Source organism: Ranitomeya imitator, chromosome 2, assembly GCF_032444005.1.
Source record: "Ranitomeya imitator isolate aRanImi1 chromosome 2, aRanImi1.pri, whole genome shotgun sequence".
Lineage (NCBI taxonomy): Eukaryota > Metazoa > Chordata > Amphibia > Anura > Dendrobatidae > Ranitomeya > Ranitomeya imitator.
The window spans coordinates 840,331,807-840,352,012 of record NC_091283.1 but is presented as its reverse complement, the minus strand read 5'-3'; the positions used below and the strand labels follow the sequence as shown (position 1 = coordinate 840,352,012).

Below are 20,206 nucleotides of genomic sequence, written 5' to 3'. Positions count from 1 at the left end.
AATGACCAGATCAGAAGCAGCTGAAATGGAGCTGCATGTTTCTGACCAGCATAGAAAGGGTCATTAACGTCTTCAGCACCAGAGGACACTAAATCCATTTAATATGGGACACAAATCAGACATACCTAAAGTAGATCTGCGATTCATTACCCGACATGACAACTCATTCCAGCTCTTCCAGAGGGACCTGACACACTTGTGACAATGATATCTCATACTATTATCCATCATACTACTGTCTTTTATAATACTAACCCTCATACGACTATCTCTCATACTGCTAACCCTCATACTAGTAACTCTTGCTCTACTAAGACTCAATCTGCCAATCCAACTAACCTTCGCACAACTAACCATCAAACTACTATCATACTACTGTCCCTCATACTACTATCATACTACTATCCATCGTACTACTAACCCTCATATGAGTGCAGGTACATGGTAGAAATGTATACTTACTACCTGAATACTGTGATGGTGTCACGCTGTGGGACCTCAAACTGTCCCTAGAAACTAGGACCTTAACTATCCCTGTCCCGGGGGTACTCTTGATGGTAGAGAAGCCCGAGTCTCTGACCTTACTATACTCCTGATATGCCCTAAGCTGTCCTCCCCCAGGAGACTTGGGACAGATATGTTAGTATATAAACACGCAAAAAAAAAAATGGGGATAAGAAAAAGCAACTTACATACAAAAAACTCTCACCTAGGGTATAGAGGAATATAGGGAAGGATAGGCAGTTACTAACCAAATGGGAATAGGATAATGAAGACAGCATGCATCAATGTCCAGCAGCTACTGAGTTCTCCAACTTCAGCAAGCCAGGAAGTAAACTTTCCCAGGTAGGGATGAGAAGGTCTGGCCAGGTTTTATAGAAGGGAGAAAATGAGCAGATTAGGAGCAGCTGTGAGATGGAGCTGCATTTCTACAACCGGCATAGAAATAGTCGCCAAAGGAAATTAAGTCCATTTAATATGAGGAACAAAACACAGAGATTAAATGGAAGATCTGCGATTGACAAAATATAATGACCTCCTAACCCCAGATCTCCCAGGAGGAGGTGACACATTCATGTCAGGTGGCATGTAACTGCCTGAGCCGACCTTAAAAGGCTTAGGATTGTGAAATCACTGTTGTTCCAATTTGCAATTCAGGTTACTCAATGTTTACTTATAAAAATCTAGGTCATGTGCATCCTTTCAACCATTCCATAAAAATCTCATCAACTCATACTTTTGCAAATGTTTTAAAGTTGTCAAACAGATTAAAGGGAATCTTTCAGCAGGTATTTGCTACCCCATCTGATATAGAAGCAGAGACCCTGTTTCCAACGGGGCGTGGTTGGACTACCTGGCAGCAGGTTTACCAGTCATCTAACATAGTAACATAGTAACATAGTTAGTAAGGCCGAAAAAAGACATTTGTCCATCCAGTTCAGCCTATATTCCATCATAATAAATTCCCAGATCTACGTCCTTCTACAGAACCTAATTGTATGATACAATATTGTTCTGCTGCAGGAAGACATCCAGGCCTCTCTTGAACCCCTCGACTGAGTTCGCCATCACCACCTCCTCAGGCAAGCAATTCCAGATTCTCACTGCCCTAACAGTAAAGAATCCTCTTCTATGTTGGTGGAAAAACCTTCTCTCCTCCAGACGCAAAGAATGCCCCCTTGTGCCCGTCACCTTCCTTGGTATAAACAGATCCTCAGCGAGATATTTGTATTGTCCCCTTATATACTTATACATGGTTATTAGATCGCCCCTCAGTCGTCTTTTTTCTAGACTAAATAATCCTAATTTCGCTAATCTATCTGGGTATTGTAGTTCTCCCATCCCCTTTATTAATTTTGTTGCCCTCCTTTGTACTCTCTCTAGTTCCATTATATCCTTCCTGAGCACCGGTGCCCAAAACTGGACACAGTACTCCATGTGCGGTCTAACTAGGGATTTGTACAGAGGCAGTATAATGCTCTCATCATGTGAATCCAGACCTCTTTTAATGCACCCCATGATCCTGTTTGCCTTGGCAGCTGCTGCCTGGCACTGGCTGCTCCAGGTAAGTTTATCATTAACTAGGATCCCCAAGTCCTTCTCCCTGTCAGATTTACCCAGTGGTTTCCCGTTCAGTGTGTAATGGTGATATTGATTCCCTCTTCCCATGTGTATAACCTTACATTTATCATTGTTAAACCTCATCTGCCACCTTTCAGCCCAAGTTTCCAACTTATCCAGATCCATCTGTAGCAGAATACTATCTTCTCTTGTATTAACTGCTTTACATAGTTTTGTATCATCTGCAAATATCGATATTTTACTGTGTAAACCTTCTACCAGATCATTAATGAATATGTTGAAGAGAACAGGTCCCAATACTGACCCCTGCGGTCCCCACTGGTCACAGCGACCCAGTTAGAGACTATACCATTTATAACCACCCTCTGCTTTCTATCACTAAGCCAGTTACTAACCCATTTACACACATTTTCCCCCAGACCAAGCATTCTCATTTTGTGTACCAACCTCTTGTGCGGCACGGTATCAAACGCTTTGGAAAAATCGAGATATACCACGTCCAATGACTCACCGTGGTCCAGCCTATAGCTTACTTCTTCATAAAAACTGATTAGATTGGTTTGACAGGAGCGATTTCTCATAAACCCATGCTGATATGGAGTTAAACAGTTATTCTCATTGAGATAATCCAGAATAACATCCCTCAGAAACCCTTCAAATATTTTACCAACAATAGAGGTTAGACTTACTGGCCTATAATTTCCAGGTTCACTTTTAGAGCCCTTTTTGAATATTGGCACCACATTTGCTATGCGCCAATCCTGCGGAACAGACCCTGTCGCTATAGAGTCCCTAAAAATAAGAAATAATGGTTTATCTATTACATTACTTAGTTCTCTTAGAACTCGTGGGTGTATGCCATCCGGACCCGGAGATTTATCTATTTTAATCTTATTTAGCCGGTTTCGCACCTCTTCTTGGGTTAGATTGGTGACCTGTAATATAGGGTTTTCATTGTTTCTTGGGATTTCACCTAGCATTTCATTTTCCACCGTGAATACCGTGGAGAAGAAGGTGTTTAATATGTTAGCTTTTTCCTCGTCATCTACAACCATTCTTTGTGCACTATTTTTTAAGGGGCCTACATTTTCAGTTTTTATTCTTTTACTATTGATATAGTTGAAGAACAGTTTGGAACAGTATCTAGTAATAATCTCCTGCTGATAAAACTACAGCAAGCACCCCAGTAAGTGATACATAGCTGGAATCAGGGTCTCTGTTTCTCTTAGATTAGGTGATAGATTCCCTTTAAACTCTTTTAAAGTGATTTACATATGACCAGGTATCACTATGTAACCCTAGCCCAAAAATCACGGGGTTATACAGCTATAAAATCCTCTTTCTGACACAGGAGGCTCAGGATGAAAGTAAAATGTCATCCTCCAATATGGAAATCTAGCAGATTGTTACATTATGGCACATTAGTTCACGGAATATTTTCCACCTTGAATTTCGTCTTCATGGTTCCATTGATCGTCTACATTAATTTTCTTGGCGGTCTTCCTCATCCCCTTCCTTCTTCCAATGAGGTGTGTCTCCCGACAATATGTCTAGGATTGTATCAAATAAAATAGAAAAGAAGAAGAACATCCTCAGGTGTAAAGTATCTGGAACGAATCAGGAAGGAGGAATTTACCAAATCCTTTAAATTAATAAGTCAAAGAATAAATTTTGTGCAGAGGAATCACCACCAGTGAAGAGGAGGAAGAAGGAGGATGAAACGAGCTTCCAACCATAGAGAATTTAGATCAATCCTTCTAAATCAGAAGGACATCAACAAGTCACAGCGTATTTGGAGGGTGATGCTTTAGAATCAAGAGGGAAAAGTCAAGATGTTCTCCCATTAGTGCAAACTTTACAAATATGTCTTATTGAAGAAATAATGCCTTACAAAACGAGGAGATGTCATAAAGTCTAGCTCTTAGTGACCCATAAGTGGCCATTACTGGAAAAATGTGTGGTCATTAATGTCGTCCACCAGCTGATCACCGGTAAATTTAATTTTTGCAGAGAAGATGTAAAAGAAAACCACAAGAAGTTTCATCTACTTCATCTGAAGTCCTGGGTGCAGAAAGGTCGGACAAGGTTCCCAAACGGTCACTTGTTCTTTGTAACGTAAAGCTTTATCATTGGAGATGAGCGGATCTTTTGAATCTCGAATGTGCTGTCTCGAATTGCTCGTATAGTACACATGTGGAGAGGAGAGAGGAAGAGGACGCCGCTAATCATAAGAGCTTACACTGTACAGGAGAGAGAGGACCCCGCTGACCACAAGAGCTTACACTGTACAGGAGAGAGAGGACCCCGCTGACCATAAGAGCTTACACTCTACAAGAGAGAGAGGACCCCGCTGACCATAAGAGCTTACACTCTACAGGAGAGAGAGAGGACCCCACTGACCATAAGAGCTTACACTCTACAAGAGAGAGAGGACCCCACTGACCATAAGAGCTTACACTCTACAGGAGAGAGAGAGGACCCCACTGACCATAAGAGCTTACACTCTACAAGAGAGAGAGGGCCCCACTGACCATAAGAGCTTACACTCTACAGGAGAGAGAGAGGACCCCACTGACCATAAGAACTTACACTCTACAGGAGAGAGCGGACCCCACTGACCATAAGAGCTTACACTCTACAAGAGAGAGAGGACCCCGCTGACCATAAGAGCTTACACTCTACAGGAGAGAGAGAGGACCCCACTGACCATAAGAGCTTACACTCTACAAGAGAGAGAGGACCCCACTGACCATAAGAGCTTACACTCTACAGGAGAGAGAGGACCCCACTGACCATAAGAGCTTACACTCTACAGGAGAGAGAGGACCCCGCTGACCATAAGAGCTTACACTCTACAGGAGAGAGAGAGGACCCCTCTGACCATAAGAGCTTACACTCTACAGGAGAGAGAGGACCCCACTGACCATAAGAGCTTACACTCTACAGGAGAGAGAGGATCCCACCGACCATAAGAGCTTACACTCTACAGGAGAGAGAGAGGACCCCACTGACCATAAGAGCTTACACTCTACAGGAGAGAGAGAGAGGACCCCACTGACCATAAGAGCTTACACTCTACAGGAGAGAGAGGACCCCACTGACCATAAGAGCTTACACTCTACAGGAGAGAGAGGACCCCACTGACCATAAGAGCTTACACTCTACAGGAGAGAGAGGACCCCACTGATAATAAGAGCTTACACTCTACAGAAGAGAGAGGACCCCACTGACCATAAGAGCTTACACTCTGCAGGAGAGCGAGAACCCCGCTGACCATAAGAGCTTACACTCTACAAGAGAGAGAGGACCTCACTGACCATAAGAGCTTACACTCTACAGGAGAGAGAGAGGACCCCTCTGACCATAAGAGCTTACACTCTACAGGAGAGAGAGAGGACCCCACTGACCATAAGAGCTTACACTCTACAGGAGAGAGAGGACCCCACTGACCATAAGAGCTTACACTCTACAGGAGAGAGAGAGGACCCCTCTGACCATAAGAGCTTACACTCTACAAGAGAGAGAGGACCCCACTGACCATAAGAGCTTACACTCTACAGGAGAGAGAGGACCCCGCTGACCATAAGAGCTTACACTCTACAGGAGAGAGAGGACCCCGCTGACCATAAGAGCTTACACTCTACAGGAGAGAGAGAGGACCCCTCTGACCATAAGAGCTTACACTCTACGAGAGAGAGAGGACCCCACTGACCATAAGAGCTTACACTCTACAGGAGAGAGAGGATCCCACCGACCATAAGAGCTTACACTCTACAGGAGAGAGAGGACCCCACTGACCATAAGAGCTTACACTCTACAGGAGAGAGAGGACCCCACTGACCATAAGAGCTTACACTCTACAGGAGAGAGAGGACCTCGCTGACCATAAGAGCTTACACTCTACAGGAGAGAGAGGACCCCGCTGACCATAAGAGCTTACACTCTACAGGAGAGAGAGAGGACCCCTCTGACCATAAGAGCTTACACTCTACAAGAGAGAGAGAGGACCCCACTGACCATAAGAGCTTACACTCTACAGGAGAGAGAGAGGACCCCTCTGACCATAAGAGCTTACACTCTACAAGAGAGAGAGGACCCCACTGACCATAAGAGCTTACACTCTACAGGAGAGAGAGGACCCCGCTGACCATAAGAGCTTACACTCTACAGGAGAGAGAGGACCCCGCTGACCATAAGAGCTTACACTCTACAGGAGAGAGAGAGGACCCCTCTGACCATAAGAGCTTACACTCTACGAGAGAGAGAGGACCCCACTGACCATAAGAGCTTACACTCTACAGGAGAGAGAGGACCCCACCGACCATAAGAGCTTACACTCTACAGGAGAGAGAGGACTCCACTGACCATAAGAGCTTACACTCTACAGGAGAGAGAGGACCCCACTGACCATAAGAGCTTACACTCTACAGGAGAGAGAGGACCCCACTGACTATAAGAGCTTACACTCTACAGGAGAGAGAGGACCCCGCTGACCATAAGAGCTTACACTCTACAGGAGAGAGAAGACCCCACTGACCATAAGAGCTTACACTCTACAGGAGAAAGAGGACCCCACTGACCATAAGAGCTTACACTCTACAGGAGAGAGAGGACCCCACTGACCATAAGAGCTTACACTCTACAGGAGAGAGAGGACCTCACTGACCATAAGAGCTTACACTCTACAAGAGAGAGAGGACCTCACTGACCATAAGAGCTTACACTCTACAGGAGAGAGAGGACCTCACTGACCATAAGAACTTACACTCTACAGGAGAGAGAGGACCTCACTGACCATAAGAGCTTACACTCTACAGGAGAGAGAGAGGACCCCACTGACCATAAGAGCTTACACTCTACAGGAGAGAGAGGACCCCACTGACCATAAGAGCTTACACTCTACAGGAGAGAGAGGACCCCACTGACCATAAGAGCTTACACTCTACAGGAGAGAGAGGACCCCACTGACCATAAGAGCTTACACTCTACTGGAGAGAGAGGACCCCGCTGACCATAAGAGCTTACACTCTACAGGAGAGAGAGGACCCCACTGACCATAAGAGCTTACACTCTACAGGAGAGAGAGGACCCCACTGACCATAAGAGCTTACACTCTACAGGAGAGAGAGGACCCCACTGACCATAAGAGCTTACACTCTACAGGAGAGAGAGGACCCCACTGACCATAAGAGCTTACACTCTACAGGAGAGAGAGGACCCCACTGACCATAAGAGCTTACACTCTACAGGAGAGAGAGTACTCCGCTGACCATAAGACCTTACACTCTGCAGGAGAGAGAGGACCTCACTGACCATAAGAGCTTACACTCTACAGGAGAAAGAGGACCCCACTGACCATAAGAGCTTACACTCTACAGGAGAGAGAGGACCTCACTGACCATTAGAGCTTACACTCTACAGGAGAGAGAGGACCCCACTGACCATAAGAGCTTACACTCTACAGGAGAGAGAGGACCTCACTGACCATAAGAGCTTACACTCTACAGGAGAGAGAGGACCCCACTGACCATAATAGCTTACACTCTACAGGAGAGAGAGGAACCCTCTGACCATAAGAGCTTACACTCTACAGGAGAGAGAGGACCCCACTGACCATAATAGCTTACACTCTACAGGAGAGAGAGGAACCCTCTGACCATAAGAGCTTACACTCTACAGGAGAGAGAGGAACCCTCTGACCATAAGAGCTTACACTCTAGAGGAGATATAGACTTGCCCAGTAACTCTGTAGATGGAAAATGACTCTGCTGTACAAACTATGATCCACTGAGAACGCTGATCTGTGATGGCCCCGGTATTGACCACCACTGTACCAGGTGTGATAATGTCACCTTACTTGATGTAAGAGCTTCAGAGCATTGTGGTGACGCCGTGCAGCAATGCTAAATTACATTTCCCCATGGTCTGATGCTTCAACAGTATGGGAAATAGTGTTGGCGAAGATTTGTGAATCAAATGCCAAAATGTTTGAATTCACTTGAAACCGCAAATTTCAGGAAATTCAACTCAAACACAATCATCGATAAATCCGTCCAGTGATTTTTACTAATTACAGTTCCATGCAGACAAGACGCAGGAGACAAGTTGGTGTCTACTATATTTGTACTGTATATGAGGACAATAGTTCAGCACTTTATGACTCAGAAACCCCTATGCAACAAAATGACCGTACTCCCACTGAAGAACCAATCTTACAATTCATCGCTTGATTCCCTTGGTGGCTGCACAACAGAAGGGTCATGGTAACTCAGTGGTGGATCCAGGGCATCTTCTACCAGGATCGGGCTAATGTAGCAACGATCACTGATGTGCCAACTCTGACATGTTATCATCAATGCCGAACAGGGGCATCTTCTTGTTACCTTCTGTCTTGATTGATAACACTTCATGGCAAACCTTGACCTGTCGAAATACCAAGATATGACTTGGATGTAACGTTGAGCAAAAATATAATAATCCGGTACCTCAATGGTCCTAAAATCTATGGAATATGGGAATTATGATACCTAGTTGGAGATGATGGAAGAAAGTTGGAAAGTTCCTGCTCTCACCTCCTGACCCACGTGAGCCACATCTAATTGGATTTAACTGTGGAAATGCCTTCAGTTATGGAACACCGAAACTGACACTAATGAGGCTCAACTGTAATAAATGAAGCAAAGGGATAAGTGAATGTATCTCGGGTGCCTCAGCATCTCATAAAATGATTATGATTCTGCTGTCTACCGTTCCTTCTTTGCCGATGGCTGCAAATGAGGCAAGGATGGAGGGGCAGCCGGGGTAAGGAATCAGCAGACACCTACAGACAATTAGCGCTCATAGGCAGCAGTGTCGAGATGCCAGCCACTGCCACACTGAATTGTCGTATCTTGTCTCGCTCACTCGCAGGTTCCTCCATGACACAAGTCGTTTTGTTTCATCTCCCCTGGAAATTGACTGATTTGGTTAATATACATGATCGCTGTCATTTCCACGTCAATTACCTGGATGAAGATCTTAGCATGTTTGCAAATGTCACATCACGAGGAAAGTTACTGGGGAAAGTTTTGTCACTTTTTTCTATTAAATAATTTTTTTTCCCTTTTCTCGGTCACTTTTTTTGTTTCAGACAGACAATGTAAGTCTCGGAAACAGATGGCGCGGAGCTGGTGATGATGCTGTGCTGAGTGAAGCTCGAAATAGCAAAAAAAATGCACTTTAAATAAACTAAAGTCAATAGAAAGGTGTAATACGGAATTAATTGAAAAAAAGTTATTAAAAGTTTGGATATTTGTTTTTTCAAATCAATTGTCTCAATTAGTTTCCACCGTTCTTCACTATCCATAGCCACAATGAACATTATTGATCTCCGGGGGCTGAAACTGGCTCTTATTTCACAATTTGGAAAAGTCGTTCATAAATTAAGTTACTTCTTTTACAACCCGGAGCTGGACACTTTATGGGTCTACGGAAGTTTGCCAATTTTTGATTTTAGTTCGTTCACCAGATTAATAAATGTCATGGTCAGGAATGGAGACCAATTCATTGGTGCAACCGGTGCAGCCACATAGGGGCCCAGGAATAAAGGGGGCCACTGCTACATCCAAAGCAGGATGGGATTGATTATTATGATGAGCTGTTGGACTACAAAGGGCCCATATACTGTTCTTGTACAGGGCACCTTTTCTGTTTGTGTTCACCAGCGGACTTAGTCATTTGGAGATTTTGCAGTCTCCAAAGAATCCTAGAATGTTAGAGTTGGAAGAGACCTCAAGGTTCATCATGTCCAACCTGCTCAATGCAGGATTCACTGAACCATTTCAAACCGATGTCTGTCCAGCCTCTGTGTGAAGACTTCCATTGAAGGAGAACTCTCCACCTCTCGTGGCAGCCTGTTCCACTCATTGATCGCCCTCACTGTCAAAAAGTCTTTTCTAATATCTAATCTGTATCTTCTCCCTTTTAGTTTCATCCCATTACTTCTCGTGTTTGCATGTGCAAATGAGAATAATGATGATCCCTCTACACTGTGACAGCCCTTCAGATATTTGTAGACAGCTATTAAGTCTAATCTTAGTCTTCTTTTTTGCAAGCTAAACATTCCCAGATCCTTTAACCGTTCCTCGTAGGACATACTTTGCAGTCCACTCACCATCCTGGTAGCTCTTCTCTGAACTTGCTCCAGTTTTTCAATGTCTTTTTTAGAATGTGCCCAGAACTAGACACAGTATTCCCGATGAGGCCTGACCAAGGAGAAGTACAGAGGGATAATGACTTCACGTGATCTAGACTTTATGCTTCTCTTAATACATCCTAGAACTGTGTTTGCCTTTTTTGCTGCTGCATCACACTGTTGACTCATGTGCATCTGTGATCTATTAGTATACCCAAGTCTCTTTCACATGTGCTGTTGCTTAGTTCTATTCCTCCCATTCTGTAGAGATAATTTTCACTTTTCTTGACCAGATGTAGAATCTTGCATTTTTCCCTGTTAAATACCATTCTATTAGTCGCTGCTCATTAGATCCTTATGAATTCTTTCTCTGTCTTCATTAGTGTTATTTATCCCTTCTATCTTTGCATCGTCTGCAAATTTTATTAGTTTACCTTCAGTTCCCTTATCTAGATCATTTATAAAAATGTTGAACAACACTGGAGCCAGCACAGAGCCTTGTGATACCCCACTTGTAACACCCTTCCAATAGTATGGGCAACCATTTATTACCACTCTGAGTACAATCACGGAGCCAATTATGATCCATCTTGAATTGCTTTTCATGGGTGCATGAACTTTTGTTCATGAAATCCATAGGTCCCACCAGAAGAAAATGCTGGGAGAGGATAGGAGAAGCCAAACAAAACTCATAATTCCCACCTACTACTCAGCCAAATGGACCAATTTGGAGGTTATTTTTAGCAAAATCTGGAAATTCAATTACAGTAACTACATTTATTTTGCTTTTAGCTTTGTTGGGACTTTAAGGAAGACAAATTAGGAATCGCCAAACAACCTCCGAAAGTAACGTGTCCTCAGCTGTGGAACTTCAGATACATTTTCGCCTTAACTTTACAAATTATTATCGGACACTGTTCATCTTCTGATTGATCAGAGAAGCATTTTTTGACAGTCATCATTTTAGCGTTATTTCTCACAGGTTTGCCCTGTTATCGATGGTCTTAATTGCACCGTTGAACTACAGGAAAGAATCGACGAACCAAACTAGCAGAGCGGTCAAACAGTACAGTGTAGGGAAACGACTGCTGTTAACACCGTGCCATCTGCCGTCCCCCGCATAAGCCTGCAGCTGTTGTCTGCCCCAACATACCCCTAAACCTCAATGATCTTTTTGCCTTTTTTTTTTATAATCATACGACTCGTTATCTAAGGTCATTACTTATAGCAAATAGAATGAGCAAATCTCATGAAAAATAGTTAGGTCTTCACAATGTTTAATCTGAGTTTAGCAGCCGAAGTAATAGATGACTGGAATTGTAGAAAGGTCTTAATTTGTCGTGACATTTTCATGCTGATGACATTTTTGAAGCTAAGGTTATTATTGTATATTCCGAGTTCTTGCTCATGCAATGTACACTGATGTCAACTTCCATCATTACTGATGGCAACGAGAAAGGTTCATCAGCCTGCTATTCATCTAAGATGACATCAGTCCACAGGATAAGGAGCCGATGACATCAGATTTAAAGGGGTTTTACAGGATTAGAAAAACAGATCTATTTTATCCAAAATATAGCGCCACCCCTGTCTGCAGGTTTAGTGTGGTATTGCAGCTCAGTGCTCTTTACTCTAATGGAGATTATTAAGTTGCAATTTTGAAATCGCCTCTGTGCAACACCTTAAAACACAGAAACTTCTTTTTGAATGCACCTTATAGCCTAATTTACAAGGGACAAATGTAAATTATGTAATAGGTGTCCTTTCAAAACCTTGCAGAAAAGCATGACCTCGCCGTCCTCCATAACAAGTTGAAACTGCATTTATGTTCACCTGCCAATCTGAACTGTCCAGATACTCATTCTCTGTAATGTGCCATCCAGGGTGGGTAGTTCCTCTTTATCGTAATTCTACCAGCACTATAGGTGCTGGAAATTCTTCTGTGTCACACCACACCATGCATTTCTCCTATCACTGTGTAGTGGCTTACATCGAACTAACCTGATGATCTAACCCTATTTCTGATCTACCACCCCGTGGAATTTCTTCAACTTTCCTTTTTTTTCACTTTTAGTTTGTCTGCAAACATATTGCAGATAAGTTTTTGTAGCTAACAACCAGACTGTCCGATATGTGTGATCAGAAGAATCCGGATTGGGCAGTGTCAGTAGAGCTCGCCTCATCCCCAGCTGTCGAGAGATCTCCATTGGGAAGTTTCTAAAATCTGCAACTGTTGCAACTTTGGCATCAAGCCGTTCCGAGCTCGCCCACAATGCATCCGCTTCTTTTACCTACTGATCTTTTACACATTTTGGACCCACTATATTCACAAACTAACAGACATGAAGGGTAATCAATGATGACGATCACCTGCCACAAAACCTTTTCCATTCACTCTGCGCAGAGTTGAACCCAAGAGCGAAAACATTGTGTCGCCTGAACCGAGGGAAGTCCGCATCATTTTGGGTCATCTTTTCCTCCATCAATCGAATCTTTGATACAAATAATGAAGTTACTTTCCCCAGGTTTGGGATTATCGTGGATTCCAAAGTCAGATTAGACCCTAGATTTCCTCTTCCAGTTGGCTTTGGGTTCGTGGTCTTATCTCTCCATTACCGCGACTATAAAGTGCAGAATTTCTAGTAACATTTGTGTCTAGTGATTTGGTTGTGGAGCTGCGAGGAATCGAGCCTTGTGTTTTCTGCCGGAGACGAAGCAAGCTGTCTGCGGACACCGAGGTGTTAGCGGGTCTGTCTGCAGCAGATGCTAGAACATTTGTCTTGTCTGCATCCCTAGCTGGGAGGTCGTGGCTTGAATCTCTCCATCTGTCTCCGGAGCTGATCCCAGATTTAGTTCTTTAAGGAGCGTTTGGCACCTGAACTGCAGGACAACTGAGCGCCAATTCGCCTGCAATGATGGCTCCTTTGTGCAGAGAATGCCCATTGTTCTGTTGATGGAAGGGAGTGTGCGGGGAATTCTTGTAGTAGCTGTTTTACCGTTTGATTCATTCCTTGAGTCCTCTGCTTGATATCTTGAAGTGCAACTTGTATCCTGTGTTTTTCACCACTCCCTCCCTCCCTGCAGGCCCTGTCTCTAATTTTCAGCTTAGCCTGAGATACTGTCCCCCAGCATACACAGACTTGAGGGATTCCTGCTCTCATATTTCTATGTAGCTCATGTTCAGAACATTAGCAGTATGGGGGTATTATACAGCAGTACTGAGCAGTGTAACTGTGAATCCAGTGCTCCAATGAGATAAAATACTTACTAGAAAGCAACATGGACTAAATTATACATCAGTACTGAGCACTATAGCTGTGAATCTAGTAATCTAATGAGATAAAAAAAAAACATACTAGAAAGCAACAAGAAGGAAATTATACATCAGTGCTGGGCAGTGTAACTGTGAACCTAGTAATCTAATGAGTTAAAACACTTACTAGAAAGCAACATGAAGGAAATTATACAGCAGTACTGAGCAGTGTAACTGTGAATCCAGTATTCTAATGAGATAAAGCACTTACTAGAAAGTAAGATGGAGGAAATTAAACATCATTGCTGAGCAGTGTAACTGTGAATCTAGTACTTCAGTGAGATAAAATACTTACTAGGAAGCAACATTGACTAAATTATACATCAGTACTGAGCACTATAGCTGTGAATCTAGTACTCTAATGAGATTAAAAAAAAGTACTAGAAAGCAACAAGAAGGAAATGATACATCAGTGCTGGGAAGTGTAACTGTGAACCTAGTAATCTAATGAGTTAAACACTTACTAGAAAGCAACATGAAGGAAATTATACAGCAGTACTGAGAAGTGTAACTGTGAATCCAGTATTCTAATAAGATAAAGCTCTTACTAGAAAGTAACATGGAGGAAATTATACATCATTGCTGAGCAGTGTAACTGTGAATCTAGTACTTCAGTGAGATAAAATACTTACTAGGAAGCAACTTGAAGTAAATTATACAGTAGTACTGAGCAGTGTAACTGTGAATCTAGTACTCCAAAAATATAAAATTCTTACTAGAAAGCAACATTAAGGAAATTATACAGTAGTACTGAGAAGTGTAACTGTGATTCTGGTACTCTACTGAGGTAAAACATTTACTAGAAAGCAACTTGTAGGAATGTATACATCAGAGTTGAGCAGCAAAACTGGGAATCAAGATCTACAATGAGATAAAACACTTACTAGAAAGCAACATGAAAGAAATTATGCATCGATACTGAGAAGCGTAACTGTGAATCTAGCACTGGAATGAGGAGTCTGGGTGATGTGCTTGGTTCTCCAGAATGAGACATGCTCAGTTTGACCAGTAGATGAGGATCCAGAAGTGGTGACCTACTATTACTCCTCATTATTAACTCTAACTCTCTAATAATATAAGTAAAATAAGTTTTTTTTATAAAAGATAGTTGTTTTAGTCCTGCAATAAGGGTTGTAGTTTGCTGTTTCTATGTAATGAAGACACGGTAACAGCAGAATGTAGGGTGTACAGTAGTTCTGAGAGTATTGGGGTCATGAAGGGAACTAATAGAGACTGTGTGGACGTGCAAAGTTAGAGAAATAGCCAGAAAGTGGGAATGTGGAGATGCCAGAAGATATAGTAATAACACAGAGGTCTGACTAGTATGAAACCAGTCATCCCATGATACAATGACTCTATAGCGACAGGGTCTGTTCCGCAGGACTGGCGCATAGCAAATGTGGTGCCAATATTCAAAAAGGGCTCTAAAAGTGAACCTGGAAATTATAGGCCAGTAAGTCTAACCTCTATTGTTGGTAAAATATTTGAAGGGTTTCTGAGGGATGTTATTCTGGATTATCTCAATGAGAATAACTGTTTAACTCCATATCAGCATGGGTTTATGAGAAATCGCTCCTGTCAAACCAATCTAATCAGTTTTTATGAAGAGGTAAGCTATAGGCTGGACCACGGTGAGTCATTGGACGTGGTATATCTCGATTTTTCCAAAGCGTTTGATACCGTGCCGCACAAGAGGTTGGTACACAAAATGAGAATGCTTGGTCTGGGGGAACATGTGTGTAAATGGGTTAGTAACTGGCTTAGTGATAGAAAGCAGAGGGTGGTTATAAATGGTATAGTCTCTAACTGGGTCGCTGTGACCAGTGGGGTACCGCAGGGGTCGGTATTGGGACCTGTTCTCTTCAACATATTCATTAATGATCTGGTAAAAGGTTTACACAGTAAAATATCGATATTTGCAGATGATACAAAACTATGTAAAGCAGTTAATACAAGAGAAGATAGTATCCTGCTACAGATGGATCTGGATAAGTTGGAAACTTGGGCTGAAAGGTGGCAGATGAGGTTTATCAATGATAAATGTAAGGTTATACACATGGGAAGAGGGAATCAATATCACCATTACACACTGAACGGGAAACCACTGGGTAAATCTGACAGGGAGAAGGACTTGGGGATCCTAGTTAATGATAAACTTACCTGGAGCAGCCAGTGCCAGGCAGCAGCTGCCAAGGCAAACAGGATCATGGGGTGCATTAAAAGAGGTCTGGATACACATGATGAGAGCATTATACTGCCTCTGTACAAATCCCTAGTTAGACCGCACATGGAGTACTGTGTCCAGTTTTGGGCACCGGTGCTCAGGAAGGATATAATGGAACTAGAGAGAGTACAAAGGAGGGCAACAAAATTAATAAAGGGGATGGGAGAACTACAATACCCAGATAGATTAGCGAAATTAGGATTATTTAGTCTAGAAAAAAGACGACTGAGGGGCGATCTAATAACCATGTATAAGTATATAAGGGGACAATACAAATATCTCGCTGAGGATCTGTTTATACCAAGGAAGGTGACGGGCACAAGGGGGCATTCTTTGCGTCTGGAGGAGAGAAGGTTTTTCCACCAACATAGAAGAGGATTCTTTACTGTTAGGGCAGTGAGAATCTGGAATTGCTTGCCTGAGGAGGTGGTGATGGCGAACTCAGTCGAGGGGTTCAAGAGAGGCCTGGATGTCTTCCTGGAGCAGAACAATATTGTATCATACAATTATTAGGTTCTGTAGAAGGACGTAGATCTGGGGATTTATTATGATGGAATATAGGCTGAACTGGATGGACAAATGTCTTTTTTCGGCCTTACTAACTATGTTACTATGTTAATGAAGAACCAGCAGTCAAAAGAATTTCTGGAGTAAATTGTAACGGAGGAGTCCTAGACCTTATATAAAGTAGCTGTCTGCCTAATGCTCGCTTAGGCTTCTTTCACACTAGCGTCGGAATCTCCCCGTCGCAATGCGTCGGGCAGAGATTCCGACGCTAGCGTTTAACGCACTGCACAACTGAGGCAGCGGATGCATTTCTCCGGCGCATCCGCTGCCCCATTGTGAGGTGCGGGGAGGTGGGGGCGGTCCGTCAGAGGCAACAAACGTTACATGTAGCGTTTTTTGCTCCCGACGGTCCGCCAAAGCACAACGCAAGTGTGGCAATCCGTCGCAATGCGTCGTCAATACAAGTCTATGGGGAAAAAATGCATCCTGCAAGCACTTTTGCAGGATGCGTTTTTTTCTGCAAAACGACGCATTGTGACGGATTGCAGTTAACGCTAGTGTGAAAGTAGCCTTAGCTGCAAATTATTCCTCCTTAGCCCCCATTCACAAGAACAATGGCTGGAAAAGGAAATATATCGGTCGAAGACACCTCCCTTAAAAAAAATAAAAAGATAATCGACATGTGAAATCCAACGTACCCAACTCTTCCTTCTTTCCCCTGACATCTGCCTTCAGGTGAGAGACACATTAGGTGGTCTTCCACAAACTGGCAGGTTGTCCATCTTTCATCATGGAGACCTCTATGGGTCTCTAGGGTGTTTCTACGGCACAGATACTTTTCATTTATTTTATTTTTTTATTCTTGTTTTTTCTGTAAATCTTGTAACAATTTCACAACTTTATTTTTTATCTAGTTCTAAATTCTTTCAGAACTCGATGACACTCAGCGAGCGGTATTGATAATTCTTCCAGCAGGGATAATAATAGCGTCTGAATGATACCTTGTGCCAGGATTGACTGTACGAGGCAGGATGTATATTCTGGGGGGGCGACGGTATAGACTCTTACGTGCGGAACGCGCTTCTGTACTCTGAATTCGTCTATCACGGTGATGTGTTTGACAATTTAACTCATTTTCAGCAGCAGTAAAATGCTTTGATTGCAACAAAACGTAATGACGGCAAAGAAATGTGGTGTTCGATTGACTCTTGTTCTGGATTTCAGATGCTCAGTACATCGTCTGTAAGATGAACAATTGCTCGGAGACGGTGAGGATGAAACCCTTCGCAGGATACATTGACACCAACTCCCTCATCGTCCAAGATGAATATGTCTTTGTCCAGGTAAGTCAATACCAGCCTTCCCTACAGGATGTCTCCTTCTTCATATAAGCTACAAAAGATCTCTCAAAATATTGAAAACTCGCCTTATTATTTGAGCAAAAAGTCATATTTTCTTACGAGTGATTTATAGTTTGTGTTGGGCTTGTGGAAATATTCAGAAGCTCCTCAGTATCGGCAGAGGTTCGGTATAAGACTCGAGAAATGGGCTGAGGAACCTCATCCTGCATCGGGAGAGAAGGTGGATCTGTAGATTACAGGAGACCCCAATGGTCAATCCAGATGAACAGAACAGAGCCCCGATAAGACAAAGCTAAAATAAATCCCAGCTTCCAAAAACTGCTCCAGCCATCGATGCACCGCACAATTAGTCCGGTGCCGCACAATACGGCGGTTTTACCGCAGAATGTAGTCATGGAGGCTTTACGTAGATGGCATGGTCATCCCAGCACTACGCAATGGTAAGCTTGGACTTTTAAAGATTTCTCGAATCCTTGTCCAACTGCAGCATGACCCAACCATAGCCATGACACACAAATCTGTCAATTTTTTTTTTTTTTTGGCCAAAATACTTAAAATCACGGGCACTCGTTACAATACTTACTCATAGTTTAGTGAGTCACATGACACCCATTTATTTTTGTGATTTTTGCAGGTTAACTTTCTTATCTGGGTCACCGGAGATGGCAGTTTGGATTAGTACAGTTTAATTACAATGGTGATGTGTAAAAAAGTAAACATTGGCAAACCAAGGTGTGAAAGTGAACAATGCCTGTGGCTGACCGAGGTGCTGTCCGTGTGCCGTGCAGGAGACAACGCTACTGTAAGCGCTGTCCCCCCCACGTGGTGCTGAAGCGGCCATTCATATCTTCTCTCCAGCAGCATTCGCTGGAAAGAAGATATGAAATATCCTTTTTTTTTTTGTCCTCGTGTTTAAAATAAAGATCCCTGTCCCCAAACCCCTCCCACCCCCTGTGCAAGGTGCGGCCAGGAGAGGACGCTGCGAGGGAGCCAAGTGAGTATTTTATTAACAGCGGGGGGGCGCACAGGGGGTGGGAGGGGGTGGCGACAGGGATCTTTATTTTAAACACGGGGACAAAAAAAAAAAGGGTTTTTCATATCTTCTTTCCAGCGAACGCTGCTGGAGAGAAGATATGAATGGCCGCTTCAGCACCAGATGCAGGAGACAGCGCTTATCTCTAGCGCAGTCTCCTGCACGCTCCGTGTGGTACCCAGTCGGCACACGGGCGGCACACGTGTGCCGTGCGTGTGCCACACTGATGTACCATGGGAGCAAACGGACTCACGAACACGGATAATTCCGGTACCGATTTTTCCGGTACCGGAATTATCTGGATGTGTGAGACTAAGACATACAGATCTGTGGTGCACAAGGGAAGTAATGAGTGATGAAGACGATATTGTGGTGAAACAGTCACATAATATGGGTTCACTCTGTAGCATTTTACAGTCTTGGGGCCACATTGGTAACACAAAGGACAACATTGTCTAAAATCCTGAAACTCCTCCTCCATTGTCTTATGGGAGGGAAACACAACTCTGTAGTATCAGCTTTACTTCTTAGCTCAGGAATGTATCAAGCGAATCGATTGTAAACAAACTAAATTTGTTTAGAATTTCACAAGAATTTGTAACAAATCTGAATTCCGGGGAATTCTATTAGCATTAATCCATTAATCCAGCAATATCATTTTCTTAGGCACCTGATCCGGATGTGCCCTGTTGAGCCATATTGATCTTTCAGCTCGGAGATTACTTCCTATTGTTTTGCACTATTTTATTTTACAATTCATTACCCATTTGTATCTAATTCCTGCAGATTGCCTCCATTGCTTATGTATCCACTACAGGCCACTTGCAGCTTTCTGGCTGCTCTTCCCAAGTCTTTCCCAAGCAGCCGCAGTGGGCTCCGTCCCTTTGTCTTGCCGTCTGTAGACACATGATTGGCGTATGGCCTATCTGGCTGAATGCCGCCTGATCATGCACCGACCTGGATCCTCGGCAGTGTGATAATTCACTGAAGGGTTCTCAGGCTTGATCCATGACTTGGTTTCTCAATATCGCCTACACCAAGTAATTAGGTTTTCTTGCAGTAAATGAGCAATATGCTTATCTCTTCTCTACTAATTGTATCCCCTGAGCTTAATTGTTTGCTTCACGCTGGAGAATGTTTTGGCTGCGGAATGATTGGATCCATCAGAAACCATTCATTCCTGAGTTTTCATGGTGTTTCTTTCCTAAAGTCTCAGTGAACAGATGTACGAGGCTTTAAATAGCTTGAAGGCATCAATATTAGGTCACTTTGTGTTATCTATTAATGACAACATTTATAATCAATGGCTCCTATTCATCAAAACTATGCACAAATGTTGCAACTTTTGCCGTTTTCATGCCATTTTTGCCCAACTCTGTCAAAGTGTACAGAGCCTTGATGAAACGGGGTGTGATGAGGCGTGGCGACCCCAGCTCTTCAAAACCAGGATGAGTGGTGGCATTACCGATTGGAGTAAGATTTGTGGTGAGGCGCACGCCAGTTTGCACCCTGC

General features: G+C 43.3%; 1 protein-coding gene across 4 annotated transcripts in view; it reads left to right on the top strand.

Moving 5' to 3' along the window:
* The window catches only part of SORCS1 (sortilin related VPS10 domain containing receptor 1), an 810,676-nt gene that overhangs the window by 518,718 nt on the left and 271,752 nt on the right, over positions 1-20,206 (top strand). For all 4 annotated transcript variants that reach the window (XM_069754250.1, XM_069754247.1, XM_069754248.1 and 1 more), the window contains exon 7: positions 17,524-17,642. In XM_069754250.1, the coding sequence (XP_069610351.1) occupies positions 17,524-17,642 (119 nt within the window). The remainder of the gene's footprint in view (positions 1-17,523; positions 17,643-20,206) is intronic.